Source organism: Notolabrus celidotus, chromosome 3, assembly GCF_009762535.1.
Source record: "Notolabrus celidotus isolate fNotCel1 chromosome 3, fNotCel1.pri, whole genome shotgun sequence".
NCBI classification, from domain to species: Eukaryota; Metazoa; Chordata; class Actinopteri; order Labriformes; family Labridae; genus Notolabrus; species Notolabrus celidotus.
The window spans coordinates 10253538-10269753 of NC_048274.1; the positions used below are offsets into that span (position 1 = coordinate 10253538).

Consider the following 16216-nt stretch of genomic DNA (forward strand, 5'->3'; position numbering starts at 1 on the left):
TAAAAAATGTTAAATTATTATATTGTTATTTTGTTATCCTTTTTTTTTTAACAATGAATATTATTTTATTATATTATTTTTTTAACCATGGCTATTATTATATTACTTGATTTATATAATACTCTTTGATTATTATTATTATTATTATGATGTTATATTATCATTTTATTATTTTATTATTCTTTTTTATGATTATCATTATTTTGTTATAATTATTATTATTACTACTCACTTTCCACAAAGTGATGAAACTGATCAATTGGTTTTTATAAAAAGTTAGATATTACTTTTCTTCTAGCTGACTCATGTATCAGCTGAGTAATTGTCGCAGCTCTAGTTGTTCTCAACTTTGCTACAAAGGCACAGTAGAGTAGAAAATCTCAGTGGGATTAGGACGTGCTAACATGAATTGGGAAAGCTGTGTTAACATGCTGACGGAGCTCCAGCGCCTCTGACTGACCTCCCAGAGCTACGATCCGTCCACCATGAGCGTAATTTTTACAGCAAACATCTTGTGCCTTAAATGTCACATGAAAGTGTAAAGGGGGGGGGAGGGTATTGATTTTGTCCTTGCACTTTTTCAACAGTCTGTTTGGCAATCTTCTGTTGCCATAACGACTCCACGGCGGGTTGCCTTCCTTAGTCATCAGCCTGTGAGCAGCCTATTGTCTGTGGGAGCCTTTCCTCAGTCACAGCACAGAAGGACAACAAACAACCACCGTGTACTGAGGTGGAGTGATGAATCTGTCATTGATGCTCAGCTGACGTCCTCTAACTTCAGCCATCAGTCGGAGTATTAAACGGCTTCTGGATGAAACTTTTACAGAGTGCCCTCTTAATCCTGATGTTTCCTAATCTGCTTCATTTATTCTAATCCCAGTGCTGAAGTCAACATCAGAGCAACATTATGACAGTGAGTCTCAAACAATCCGATGTAAACAACCAGGTAGTATCATGGTTTCTGCTTTATGGTGGCCACGAGGAAACGGTTCCAATGTTCTTAGTAACAGATGGTCTATCATTTACAGTGGCTGAATCCTGTGTAAGTGTGAATCCATTAGTAAAGAAGTCATTTAAGGTGAATGTGTGTAAGAGAACTCGCCTTCTGTTTCAGCAAAACTTGATTTTCCTCTTTGAAGTGAGACTAGAAAAACTGTGATGTCAAAGCAGGTTGTATTAGAGTTATTATGACCAACCCACCCCCCTCAATAAACAAACATGGTAGTGTTAAATCAGTGTTGTTAAGTTATCCCCTTCCTGTGCAGCATCCCAGCTTGACAGGACAAACAATCTGCCCAAAGATGACTGCACCTCACTCAAAAATAGCACACCAAGTTTCTTTTTTACTCCTTTTATTAAATTAAAATCAGAAGAATATATTATATTTGTACATATATATTCACGTTGCCATTTACTTTACATAATAAAATCCATTAATCATGACAACAAACAAAGAAATTATTTATGTGCACACCTTTCAGGTAAACTTATCCTGTCTTACTTGTATTAAAATGTATTTATTGTCACATGTATGTTAACTATCCTTCTATTTAAGCCGTTATAAGTAGGTAAGTACACAAACTCCCCGATGCAAAAAAAGAAGCAATAGTTCACGTTAAGTAATAATTCTTTATTCATCCCACAACTGGAAATATAAAGTGTTACAGCAGCAAATTGGACAGTGCAAACATTTTAATAAAGAGCATAAATAAAAGTAATTATTAGATTATTAGTAATTAAATTAAAATAGTGTACCAGAAGAAAAAATATGTACAGAACTAATTATTGTATTAATTTTTTTTAGTACATTTTTCCTTAAATTATATTGAACTTGGAATATAGGAAAAATAGACTTAAGGCATAAAATCCACTTTTAAATTACCTGTAATATCAGAACATCCACTTTGTTTTGTTGCAGGCTTTTAACTCAAACTTTCAAGTAAGAAAGTAAAATAATATTTTATTTGTAGATTTATTAAATATGGATCATCTTCAATGAATCAGTGTTTTATATTTTGACCCAACCCAAAATTTGTCCATTCAAGCACAACAAACCCCCACTCCCCTAAAACAGAGCAGCACATTCCTCTCCTCTCCATCCTGCAACAACCTGGAGGAGAGAGCGCGCAACTACATCCCTGCCTCCTCCTCCTCCTCCTCCTCCTCTTCACAGCGTTGGTCGCCATCCATCCCCTCTCCTCCTGTACCATAACAGATGGTGGGAACAACATAGCATCCACCGGGCACCACAACAATAGACCGCAGCATCCAGTCCGGACACCCCTGGCCTCGCACCATCATGCTCCTCGTGCAGGATTGCGCGCGGCTTTGAGTGCCGTCGTGATTCATTTCACGCGGTACCACCATCCACCAACACCACGGCCACGGAGGAACCTTCTTACGACTGTTTGGGCTCTCCATCGAGCGGGGGAAGATGGCCGCTATGAAAATATTAACAGGCACAGGGCTCTTCTTGGCGTTCTGTGCGCTGGGGCTGCTCGCCATGGCGATCTGCACCGATTATTGGTACGAGACGGACGCGCGGAGGCATCGAGAGAGGTGTAAAAACTATGCCAACAAGCGGAACGACCCGGGCTACATCTACATTTCCAACCACAACCTGCCCCTCCAGATGCCTCCTAAGAGCCTGGAGAGGAAAGGTAACGGCCCAGATGCTGTGGCTCTCATCCGGGGGAAGCGGCACTTCCTGGCCGCAGCGTCCGCTATGGAGTCTCACTGCAACCGGCAGTTTAACTCCACTATCTCCGGGCTGTGGAGGAAGTGTCACCGTGAGGGCTTCGACCTGGAGACCGAGGACCTTATTTATAAAGGTAAACAGTCTGTCTGACGCCTTGCTGTGTGCAGCAGGCCGTGATGCTGAGCGCTGAGCTCTGACAAACACACACAGGCCCACTGTCTCTCTCATTGATGTATGTTTAAATATCTGATGCTTTTATAACCAGACACAGATGTCTTTGCAGAAGCGTATTTCTTCATGGGTGGATATTGCTGTCCATTGTGCTGCTGCTGAGTGAACCTCCTCTGCCTCAGCCTCTCTCTGTGATAATGGCCGGTCTCCCTTTTGCATCTCTAGCAGTCTGAACACCATCATGTGAGGGTTGTTGTCATAAAGCAGATATTCCCATACAGCTCAATATGCTTATTGATGAATACATGTGGTTTTACTTTTAGGCCACATCTGAGGAAACACCTTATTAAACGCTTCCATCAACAAAGAGAAGCCTTTTTTTCCCCAGGCCTCACTCATTTATGCATCACCTGGTCCTCACCAATGTCCAAAAACTGAGCACATACACAAAGAGGGGAAACACCCTGAGCACAAAACACGAGTGTCAATCGCTGTTTTCTGTCAAGGAAGGGGAGGATGATGATTTTAGATCAGTGTTCTTAAAACAGCATGCTGTTGACAGTTATCTCTGCCAAGCATCGTCTCTGGAGAGCGTCAACAACAGTGTGTAGTCTCAGTAATAAAGTTAGGAATAGTGAATGATGCTGTTTCTTTATTCATCCTCTGACATCTACAAATGTGTGGCATTGAGATATCACTTTCAAAAGGACTCCGGATACAATCATCTGCTGTTGTGTGTCTGTGTGTAGAGACAACAATGTCCAGGCTTTATCTTTGAAATCTGTTAAAATCCAGAGACTGTGTGCAGAGTGACACCACTGCTGTGTTTGTGTTAAACTGTGCATGTCGAGACTTCCAGGTATAAACACATAATGCAATCCCTGTGCAACATCATTGTGGCATTGTCTTGGTTTCACATTCAGAGGAGTGATAGCTTTGAGTGCTGGTGTTTGCATTTTGATCATATGTGTGTGCATGATGTTATGTCCACACCTTGAACTCAAACCCTTCTTTTGATAGATTCTTCTGAAAGGATTGAAGCCACATGACGACAGTGTTTTTAACTGCTTTATAAAGTGTTCATGGCTCCTACAATCATGAGTTTCTCCAACATATTACACAGTCAGAGAGATGCAGACTAGAATTTGAGTAATTTCATGTATAATAGCATCTTTTTACTTTTACATTTTGCAGCCATGATGATTAACATCCTTATCTGGCTTAAAAGTTCATACTAATTCCTCGTGACACTTATTTTTTAAGGACATTATTATCAGTGGTCATTTCTCAGCAAACTGACATCACAAACTCATTTGATGTCATTTACACCGATAGTTTAAAGTGCCTTCACGTCTTCAAGTGACAGATTTATCGGACTCATAAATATTGTACAAGATAAGAGGGCTGAATGTCGTTTATGCCCCATGCTCTCCTCCGTCATTTATCATGGTATGTACATACAAGATAAACACACAACATGCATGGCTGCTTGTCAAAGTGACTTGACATTTTATGCACACTTAAATGGACCCAATTGAGCAGCATGCTGTGCAGAAGCTGGTGTCAGAGCTGAAATGGTGCGTGCTTACTGAGAGCTATTCAAGCAGCTTAATCATGATGGTGTCCATAAATTTGACATGGATGACAAAGATGACCAATTAAACTAAAATTAAAAATTGTAAATCAGCAGATTTAAAAAGGCCTTTCTGTAAAAGTAGGTTTATATAGCGCCAAATCACAACAAATGTTATCTGAAGACTCTTTACAAACACAGCAGGTCTTTAACAGAGACCCAACACCAAGACAAGATAAGATCCAGTCCCATCTTACAGACAGGACTCAGTCTGAGATCAGTGAATCTAATCCACCATGAACAGAGCACTTTGCAGCATTTAGCAAGTTATAGCTGCCAGGACAAACTTCCTTTAACATGCAGAAACCTCCAGCAGGGCCAGACTCATGTTAGACCCACATCTGCTGAGACCGTGTTGGGGTTGGATAGAGGGATAGAGGAGAATAAGAGAGAGAGATGATAGACAGATAGTAGTACTTGTAGCATTTAGCAAGTTACAGTGGCAATGACAAACTTCCTTTAACAGGCAGAAACCTTGAGCAGGACCAGACTCATGTTAGACACACTTCTCTTCCGAAAGAAGGTACCTATTGAGCTGACATCACTTTCTAGATTCTAGATTCTTAAAGCTTGATATATTTTGCAGCATGTGTTTAATATAACATATTTGAACAACTAAGCAGGGTTTGACTGAAACTCTGGGATTCAAATGTACACTTTTATAGTCACATGGTTGTCTTTCTTCTTATTCTTCTTGTCTTTTGTCGGGGATTACATGAAATACTCAAACACAATGTTTTAATATGAATTAATGCATTGATAAAGCTGGACTTCTACCAAGCCAGTAGTCCGGTCTGTAAAGTTGAAAGAACAGCCTATAGTCCTAGGTGTCTCATCTTCGGGCCCTTGTGTAAACCCCTACTTCTTAACTGGAATTATTTCACAATTAATGCCCATCCATCATCCTTAATGCTCACAAGGGAGCAGGAGTGGATTTGGCAGAAGCAAGGGACACCTGAGACAGCCAATCACAGATCAATCACAGAGCTGACACTGATACTACAGGAAAGTTAGCCACTGTCTCTTTGGACTGTTGCTACAAACATTTAAAAACCAGGAACTTCTAGCTCTGCAGCAATAGTGCACTCTGCCATATTTAACATACTTTAAATAAATAAATCTAACATATATGATTGTTTCCAATGCTTAAAGGAGTAGCATTAGCATTATAATGAAAAACCAAATGAAACAAATCAATCAATCTTTATTTATATAGCGCCAAATCACAGCAAACATTATCTGAATGCTCTTTCCAGACAGAGCAGGTCTACTCTAGACCGTACTCTATGTTCTATTATTAACAAAGACCCAACACTAAGACAGGATAAGATCCAGTCCCATTTTACAGACAGGACTCAGTCTGATCTCATCTTAATCCACCATGAGCAGAGCACTTTGCAGCATTTAGCAAGTTACAGTGGCAAGGACAAACTTCCTTTAACAGGCAGAAACCTCCAGCAGGACCAGACTCATGTTAGACACACATCTGCTGAGACCAGGTTGGAGAGAGGGATCCAGGGAGATATATAGAGAGAGATGATAGTGGTGAGACACATATAAGTAGTTGTATCATTTAGCATGTTACAGCGGCAAGGATAAACTTCCTTTAACAGGCAGAAACCTCAAGCAGGACCAGACTCATTATAGACAGACATCTGCCGTGACCGAGTTGGAGAGAGGGATAGAGGGAGATGAAGAGAGAGTGGTGAGATGGATAGTAGTTGTTATAGCATTTAGCATGTTACAGCGGCAGGGCCAAACTTCCCTTACCATGCAGAAATCACGAGAAGAACCAGACTGATGTTAGACGTCTCCTGAGACCGAGTTGGCTAATGCTTGTTTGTGCGTCAGAGTTAAACACGGTCAAGATTGCTGCTAGTGGGAGGAAGCTTGATGGGTTCTTTCTTGGCACATGCTTTACCCTTCTACCAAGTTTAAGGAAATCTGCACCACTGGTTTCTCCATAATCCTGCTGGAGTATAATCTCTCTGGCAGCAGAAGTAACCTGTTGAGATCCACCAAACATGCAGGCTGTTGGAGACATTGCTCGATAGTGTTTACAGTCATCAAAAAGCTGACAGATGAATTCCTCTTTTACATGAGATGAGAACTCGTGCTGCTTTCTGCTCGTTTAGCATTCAAAGCAGCTTTATTTTGTAATCTAAACTCCCATTAATGCCGCTGATGCTTCTCAAATCAGTCTGTCTTGAAAACATAAAATATTTGGCCTGAAATACCACTCTGATATTCAAATCTCTTTCTTCATTAATTGCAATAGACGCCTCCACAAAGCTCACTCAGATCAAAGCCTTGAAGATCACAAACACGGCTCTCAAAGGGAATAAGTCTGAAAATCAGAGTTGAACAAATTTTTTAACAAGCTTTGACAAAAGTTTTGTAATCTCATTGTCAACCCGTCAAACTCAGATAACAAAGAGGAATGTGTTCGTGGTTGTAGCCTTTTGTTTCAGATACATAGTCACGTAGAAAAAGCTCAGTCCCTTTAAGTTAGGAGCGAGTTGAGTGATTATTTTCATGCTGGGACATAGAAAGATGGAGTTTGCTGCTTATCTTTTGTGCTCCTGAATTCATGAAAATCTGGATTAATCAGACATTTAATACTTCTTTTTGATGAAGTTTTATTGTGCTGTTCGGCTTTGCGTGTTTGATTAAGTGACTAATGCTGTTTGGAAGTGGAATAATCTATATACCATATCATTTTCTAATCCCTCCTTAATGAAACTGTAGGAGTGGTTGGAAACATGAGGTTAATAAGGCCATCTCAACAAGTTATAACTCATGATGGTGGAAAATGAAACTTCACTACATTTACAGTATTTCATAATCCCACGCGGTGTTGAATGTTTCAGACTGAGTTTCACTTTATTTTCTCATTTAAAACATCTTGTAATTTTCTCTTTCCTTTTCTTTTCCTGCCAGGAATCATTCAAAGATGTACCCCAGTCAAGTATCACTACACTTCGTCCATCCTACCGAGAAATTTACCCGTCAATATCACAAAGACCATACGACAGGACGAGTGGCACGCACTCCGTAAGTCTGAAACTGTTTCATTGTCTTATTAGAGTTGGTTTTCTGTTTATCTGCTTTGTTTTTACCTTTCTGCAGCTACTTTATTCAAATAGAATATTGAACAGACCATCTATTCTCATGCTCTAGACCAGAGGTTCCCAAACTTTTCAGCCTATGACCCCCAAAATATATGTGCCAAAGACTCACAACCTCTCTGTCTCTGAAGTGATTCATTGTTGAGTCATACTTCATTAAGCCGCTCTGCTGAAAATTAGCCTACGTACATGCCCATGTGGATATGTTTCCTTAGCTCTTATACAATACCTGTGCAATATCACAGACACGGGCAATACTTTGATCTCCTGTGCAATTATTCAACACCCATATGAAATACTGTAAATTAATCTGTAACCTTATTTATTATTATGCTCCTCTGCAAAAATATGCACTCTGGCTTAAGCAAATGTATGTATATCTTTAAATAGTACTTTTTCAATTTTCTTTGTACAGACAGTATTTTTATTTCGAATTTTAGATTTAGATTATATATTTATTGTCCTTACTGTCGAGTCGTTGAGTACCGTTGTTCCGATCACCACGTCAAATTCCTTGTGTGAGAGCTTTCTTGAACCTTTAATCTCAACTGTTATGAATTAACAATCAGCTATCCAATTCAATTCAAAACCTTTATTTATTCTCAAAAAGACATTGAGGTTTCCCTCATTTCCAATGTTGCCGAGATCACAGGCACATTAGAAACGGCCAACAACACACACAAACATTCACAAAATAATATATTAATTAAAACAGATACAATTTGAGAAACAGTGGTCGGAGATCAAAGTCCTGAATTCTGCAAAAGAGGGAATGGATATCAGCTATCAGCTATTGATGCTTTTGTTAATTTACGGTTAACTAATCCTAACCTCAGGAGTCATCTGGCAACAAAGAAAGACAGAAAACCAATGAAAAAAACATATTTGCAAGGTTTTATTTCAAATGTCACTTCTATTTTTGTAGATATTTTTACAATAATGTGTAAAGTATGCAATTTTAGATCACTTTAAAAAAGGAAAACATTCTGGAAGACATCTTGCAACCCCACATTAATGTCTCCTGACTCCTACTTTGGGAACCCTTGCTCTTGACAAGCTACTATTGCAGCCAGGGGTTTAGTTTACTCTTAAAGTAAATGTGAATTTTGGCGTACCCCAGAGCACTGTTTTGGGGCCTCTATACTTTCATTATCTTACATTATTTAGATAAACAATGTTCCACAGGCATCCTGAAAGATTTTAGGTATAAATCAGATCTTTCCATTTGAAAGGCAGGATCCCCTTACTGTTATTTCCTTCAGTTATCATCTGAGCTTGTAGCAGCCAGAGTTTATTATAATAACCTCACGCTAATGCATTTTACCGTACTAACTGCGTGTAAGTGTCTTTATTGCACAAATCACTTTTAAAGCACATCTGCCTTTTGCGCCTTGATTTATCCCCGACCTCAGAAGCCCTCTTTACAAGCGACCATTGCAGTCAGGGATTTAGTTCACTCTTAAGTGTTCCTTAAAGTAAATGTGAATTTTGGCATTCCCCAGGGCACTGTTTTGAGGCCTCTATACTTTCATTCTGTTCTTCCTGGTTACATGATTTTAGAAAAGCTGCTGTTCCAAGGCATCCTGAAATATTTTAAGTATAAATCAGATACAGACAGGATCCCCTTGTTGCTACTGGTTCCTTCAGCTATCATCTGAGGTTGTAGCAGTCAGAGTCTTATCATAATAACCTCACACCAATGCGTTTTACGGTACTAACAGCGTGTAAATGTTTTAATTGCACTAAGCACTTTTAAAGCACATCTGCCTTTCATGCCTTGATGTATCGTTGACCTCAGAGGCCCTTTTCCCCTCCGTCTGCACTCACGAGTAGAGGTTATCATCAGGTCATCACTATTAGCGAGCCGCTGGCTTTAGATGGGCTTATCTGAGCACATTGGGTCAGACAGTTCAGTGTCTTCTCTTAAATCTCTGCTGGATTGGCTCGTAGTTCTTACTTTAGATTTGAGTTCAGAGAGATTAAAAAGACAGAATGAAGGAGTTGTTTGACCGTAGATGGCATCAGAAGTGATTTCTAGTTTTTAATTGTTTATTTTGTCTGAAATTTCGATCGTCTGCTTTGATACTTCCTGTTTCGAACAAGATGTACTGAAACATTACTTTAGCTGTTGTTGATTATAGCTTCTATATTAAACTAAGAGTTCCCTGTACGACTAGATCTGTTTATACAACCAGACATTATATTATCCTAAACTATTAACTTGTTTATGTAAAGCTTTCATTATGGTCTGTTATTTCTTAGTTATCTCTTTTTATTTGGAGGAAGTTTCTTTGAAAGAACTTGGGGATTGAGTACTGATTGCGGAATAAGGTGTCAAATAAGTAACCAACTAAATCAGTCATTTAAAGCTCCAGTGAGGAGTTTAGCTAACTATGAAACATACTTAATACATACCCATGATGCCTCTTTATGACCTATGAAGCAGAGGAGACTGTCAGCAATAAGATTTGTTATGTTTTTATAGTTACCTCTTAATACCTGTAAGCTCTGTTACGGGGTAGGTGTCGCATGAGGCGATTAACAGCAAAATTCAGATACAGTCTTTGTTTACGTTTTTGGACAGCAAAGTGTAACAGGGAGCGATGTGTTTTACTCTTGAAAGACAGCAGGATGACTTTTTATTTGAAAATTACTACCTATGCATGTCAAAGAGAAGATTATCAGAGATCGGACATACTCACTTTGTCCACAGGGGGCGCCAAAATCAACACCAAGGGAAAGTGTCCAACAGAAGCTTTAAATATGATTTTTATTTATCGTCCCTGATAGTCACTGAATTAGTTAACAGCCTCTTAGCTGAAATTCAAAAATCTAAAGTTCATTTTTAGATAAACAACAAAATAAAGATTTATTATTATTATTATTTATTTGTCCTTACTAATTGCTTCCAGAAAATTCTAGTACAGCTAAAAAAAAGAAAAATAGAATTAAATGAAAAAACAGCACCACTACCAATATCTTAACAATTAAATAATAATAATATAGATACTATTAATTAAATTGGATCATTGGTTATGGCCCATGACTTAGAATATTAGCACATTCAGATAATAAAAATAAACTGGTAGGTAAAAAATATGTACGTATGTTGGAAGATACAGAAACAGAAACCTGCTTTACCACATCACAAAATAATGAAACATTATTTTTGTTCCATGTTTGAATTACTTGGTGACGGTTTCATCCCCGCCTGCAGATCTAAGAAGAATGACGGCCGGCTTTGTGGGCATGGCCGTGTCCATCATTCTCTTTGGCTGGATCATTGGAGTGCTGGGATGCTGCCAGCAGCATGACCTCATGCAATATGTAGCTGGGCTACTCTTTCTCATGGGAGGTACTGTGAGAGCAGAACACATGCATACACAAACATGCAGACCACAGCCAATTTTATTCTGTCACTGTGTTCAGATGGTCACAACTCAGAGTGTGTTTGTTGGTTCAGTATTTAATAATGGATCAATGTCCGGCAGTAACTTGATGTTTGTCCTGCAGAATGATTCACATGTAGGGATTTCATGAATTAATCATTTTAGGTCACTGCTTGTCTCTTGTGCTCACACAGGAACATGCTGCATCATCTCCCTGTGCACATGTGTGGCAGGAATCAACTTTGAGTTGTCCCGCTACCCCCGCTACATGTACGGCCTCCCTGAGGACATTAGCCATGGCTATGGCTGGTCCATGTTTTGTGCCTGGGGGGGCCTCGGCCTCACGTTGCTGGCCGGCTTCCTCTGCACCTTGGCCCCCTCTCTGAGCACGCCGACTCGCACGACGACCCACAAGCCGAGGCAGGAGAACGGAACCGTGTGACGGCGGCGTGGTGAAGCGACTGACCCACAGAGAACGCACAAAGCACACCCTTCCAACCTTGATGTTTGACTCTGAAACAGTTTTATGTCTGATCACCACTCACACCACCCTCAACATCGCCATCCCCCCCGTCAGTGTTCAGTGTGCCTGAGGAGGAGCAGAGCAACAACACACACCTGATCTTGGACCTCCAGAAACACAAAGAGTCACACCTGCAGTGATGTTTGGCTGAGGCACAGCGCTCATAGCACAAATAAGATGTTTTCTTTTGGTTCTGATGTTTTTGACATGCTGACTTTTTGGCAATCTTGAGGTGACTGTTTTCTCTGAAGAGAATTTGTCATAAAAATGGTGCTCTCTTTAACACATACACTCCCACACACTGACACACACATACACACACACACCAGCACACACTCAATTAATATGAATGAATCATGGGAGCAATCCTCCAAAAGAAACAAACAAGCAAAACATCAGGCCAGAGCATCATGTCAGCATTCCTCTCTCAGTCAAGTGATGTGTGCTGTGTTCTTGTTCGTAATGAGAAAAAAAAATTCTGGCGTTGACAGCGCGTTGCTTATCTTTAGTGTAGCACACTAACTGATATGAAACACGAGCCCTGAGGGGAACATCTGCAGCCTCTTTAGAGCACAAAGTGCATCAGGCTGAGTGGTCAGTATAGGATAAAATACACAGAAGTACATTTGCATTGAAAAGCAAAACGTTCTTTAAAGATTCTCTATGTACAAAAGCATCTCAGTGTAGATCCAGATCATTGTTTGTGTAAAGTAGATTTTGAATAAGAGTGTTTGTTTTTCTGTTTGTTGAGAGGTGATGAGGGCCGACAGCGTGGAGAGGATTCAATTGCAGGATGGTGCTTGCAGCATGAATCCATTAAAGGTTTCAGCATCATGAAGGTATTTTGTGGCAACAATCCTACAGAGCTGATGGGGGGTGTCTTCTTACAGCTCAATCTTAATCTGACAAGAGCAAAAAATCACACTGTGGGGATTCCATTGCTCTGTTAATTTCCCTTTACATGGCCTTTTTGTGCAACATTCAGAAAAAAAGTAGGTTAAGCAATTAAAAAAAACGAAACAGCAAACTCAGTGATTCCACTGAAAACAAAAGCACAAGCTGTGGTCCGGATCCTTTCTGCAGTAAAATAACTTAGTAACATCACTAGAAGACTGAAGGGTTAAAGGTTCCCACTCAAATCTGGCTCAGAAACTGAATCAATGGAACAATCAGACTGTTGAAAATGTGTAATGTGTCCTACGATGTACAGGGAGGAGCTGTTCTCTCCATGATTATTTAAAAAGGAAGGATGGTAGCGTATTGGCTTATAATAATAAAAAAGGTTAAAAAGAAGTAAAAACATTCATAAAACATTTTTGATAAAAAAAAGTGGCATCCAAATCTACAACTTTATAAATGTGTGCGACGGGTCGTGTCCACTGAGGTGTTTTTGGTGCTGGGGGCGCCCACGACATCAATTTCAGAGCGCCTCTCAGCTGTAACGAAAGTAGACCCGCGGCCTTTCCTTGTCCCTAAATAGTGAACGATAAAATGCTCTGAATGCTTCATACTTTCTTTCATTCAATGCATTTCATCAATTCATTGTAAAAACTATTGATTGTAATTGTGTCATAGCATTAGCAGCTCTAAACTTGGAAATTTTACCTCGAAAAACGAGTGTGACAGCTTTTCTCCTCCGCACAGACCTCCAACACTGTTGCTGACAATGTTGATATCAGAAGTCCCACCCCTTCTTGATTTTGATTGGTTGGTAATCAAGAAGTGACATTGATGACCGCGGCGGTGTTCCAAAAGTTGAACTGTTTTCAACCAAGCGGCAACCTCCGGCCGCGAGAATTGAAGCACAGGCGGAAGTGTTAAAAACTGCAGTTCACCGAGTGTCCACTTGAGGCTGGCTCTGGAAGTACCAGAAACCACATACACACCAATCCAAAGAAGCCGATCTTTACAGCAGAAATAAACATGTTTACAGTCTGGTACAAAAACGAGTGGAGTCTGGATAGCTAATTTCCCAATCGGCACACACTCTGTGGGGCTGATTTTTTCATATCGCATCAATTTCGAAGATATTAAGATTTGAGTTTTTCATTACGAAGGCACAGCTGATTTGATTGACAGGCGGGAACACTGTAGCTGTTGGCGAGGGGGCTCAAAGCCGGCGTCTTTACATCAAACTTGCTTGACAGGAGTTAGGTTGAGTTCAACATTTCCAATATGGCTGCCCCTGACGATTGGCCTCAAAACAGCGCTTCAGCAACAGATGTGAGGTCACAGATACTACGTCCATTATTTATACAGTCCATGTTTTCAACTGAGGATGCTAAGTGCTGGAAACACAATATCACGATTGGTTTGAATAGAAAGTAGAAGCTACCAGCGCTAAAAACGGCGTCAGTGGACACGGCACCTAACTTCTCTCATCTCTTGATCAGTATAATAAGTACTTATTGTGAACTTAATCACCATTACAAAACGGTGAAGTGTGTATCATTTAGTTAGCTTGAAACTTAGAAATGACATTTTTCTTCACTTTGATAATTGGATTAAAAATACCTCCAAATCTGATGTTGAAAAAAAGAGCACAAATAATCCAGAGAAGTTCTCGATCACAGTGATGTTTCCCAATTTCACACCATGTACTCAACTTTGGTTGAAATGTTTAAAATTTCATTAGCTGCTCACTTCGTATCCTGACATATTTTAGGGAGACACAAGAGAGGAGGCAGGATTGAACACTTGAGGACACGCTGGCTAACTTGTGAACCTTAGTCTGTTAAAGTCAGGATATCAATTAAAGGATGAAGCTGGGTGGGTCAAGCCTCAGTTAGCACACATCATACGATACAGAGACAGAAGAAAACAGGATGGATTTTAATGTGGGATTACAAAGAAATGCATTAATGTGTGGTTGTGGCCTCTGGTCTGAACAGGGGTTGTGCTGTGAAAGCGTTAAAAAGGTGTTTCCACGTCATCTTGACTTTGATTGTGGTGCTTTTACACATGGAAAGTGACAACATGAAGTTTACCCTATACACTGTATATTCAGGATTAATACTAAAATGGGCTTGACTTTTAGAAGTTGCTTTAAAATGTGCAGCAATGTTTGCATTTCAAAAAACTTAATGTCTGACAGGGTGTGATTTAAAATTGTGTTAAAACTGGTAAACATCAGTTTTGTGCATGAACAGGCCATGTGAGTGGGTTTGAGCGCAGTGTGCTGCTGATATGAGTGTAGTTTGATTGACGGTGAAGGAGAGATTATTTGAGTGATGACACTTTTGGATGAAAATAACTCACATCAACCGATTCTCAGTTATTTCCTCCCCTTCATTAGATACATGTTTTTTACATTTCAAGCTCTCACCACAGGTCCATCATCTAAGAATATACAGCCATGTGTGATGAAGTTTTTATAAATGTTGACGCTGGTGATGAGTCATGAGATATTCTATCAGCTCTGTCAAATAACTTTCTTAGAAAAAAAAGGTGTTATAATGTGTATTGACAACACTGTGTGTGATGTTCAGTCCTCTCACCATCACCATGGACCTCCTCAGGAGGTTTACCACGTTACAGAAGTCAAGGAAATTAACTGAGGCATGATTGAAATCTGTATCTTCAGTGTCTTGTTGAATCTTTGCACTTTGCTGGGTCTCATAAAAGTCTGTGAACCTGAAGTCTGAGCAGGTGAAGTTTTACATTTTATGTTTGCAAGGCCACACAAAGGGGGGCAAAAGATGACCAGAGCATGTAATAAGCACCCTGTTGTGTCTTTTACAAACAGCCTGGGTTTATACCATGTTGTGTGTTTAGGGTCAGTCGGTCTAGGCTCTTATTGTAAAAATATTTATGCCAGAATCAAGGACATACCATAAATATAAGAATAATATATCTATGGTTAGTACACAGACTATGAGTCCGTGTACTCTCTGATGTCCTGCGACTCACAGAATGCTGTTTGGTGTTTTGGTTTAATGGAGTTTTAAGTTTACACCCAAACTGATGCGCAGTAATAAGATAATATTACTGCGCACAGTAAAATGTAATGTATGGTGCAAGTATAATGTGTTGTTAGGATTGAAGCACAATTGCACACAACTCCTACAAGTTTTTTTGTGTACAATGGGTGGAAAAATCCGACTTTTCAGTGCCACAGAAAGTATTACAAGCAAAAAAAAAAAGAAAAAAAAAAAGAGAAAGCACACATCTGCAACCCCATGTCTCAAATAACCTCAACAACACATGATGAGTTCTGTATTTTTAAACTAAGATTTGTAATTGATTAAATTGAGTTCCAATACTGAAGAACAGTAGCACACAGTAGCAAGATTTACAAATCAACAAAAGTGATGTGCTTATGAGATTTAATGAGGTCAGCACAGTGTTACAGCATATTTTAAATTGGTGTTAAATCCCTCGCAAGTGGCAACTTCCTGTGTTTCATGAGGAACTAAGAAATGTATTCTGTGCAACGAGAGGTGCCCGGTGAAAACGCCACCATTTGGAGTGGCACGTGTTTCAGTAGCACAGCTATTATTTTCTACAAGTCATTTCTACTGGTTCAATCCACTGCAGATGTGATGTGGGGACTATAAAGACATGACTGTCTTGCATGATCTCATTACAGTTAGTTTCTTTCAATATATGAAAACTTGTGTCCATTTTTAATTAATTTATTTTACTGAAATAAAAACCTGTAATTATTAATGTGTT

At 39.6% G+C, this 16216-nt stretch overlaps 1 protein-coding gene across 1 annotated transcript; it reads left to right on the forward strand.

Moving 5' to 3' along the window:
* The first annotated feature begins 2018 nt into the window (after window positions 1-2018).
* si:ch211-150g13.3 (transmembrane protein 178B) lies at window positions 2019-16210 on the forward strand. Its single transcript, XM_034679544.1, has 4 exons — window positions 2019-2831; window positions 7443-7556; window positions 10848-10985; window positions 11214-16210. Exons 1-4 carry the CDS (start codon window positions 2435-2437, stop codon window positions 11459-11461), a joined length of 897 nt encoding a protein of 298 aa, XP_034535435.1. The 5' UTR covers window positions 2019-2434; the 3' UTR covers window positions 11462-16210.
* Window positions 16211-16216: the final 6 nt, after the last annotated feature.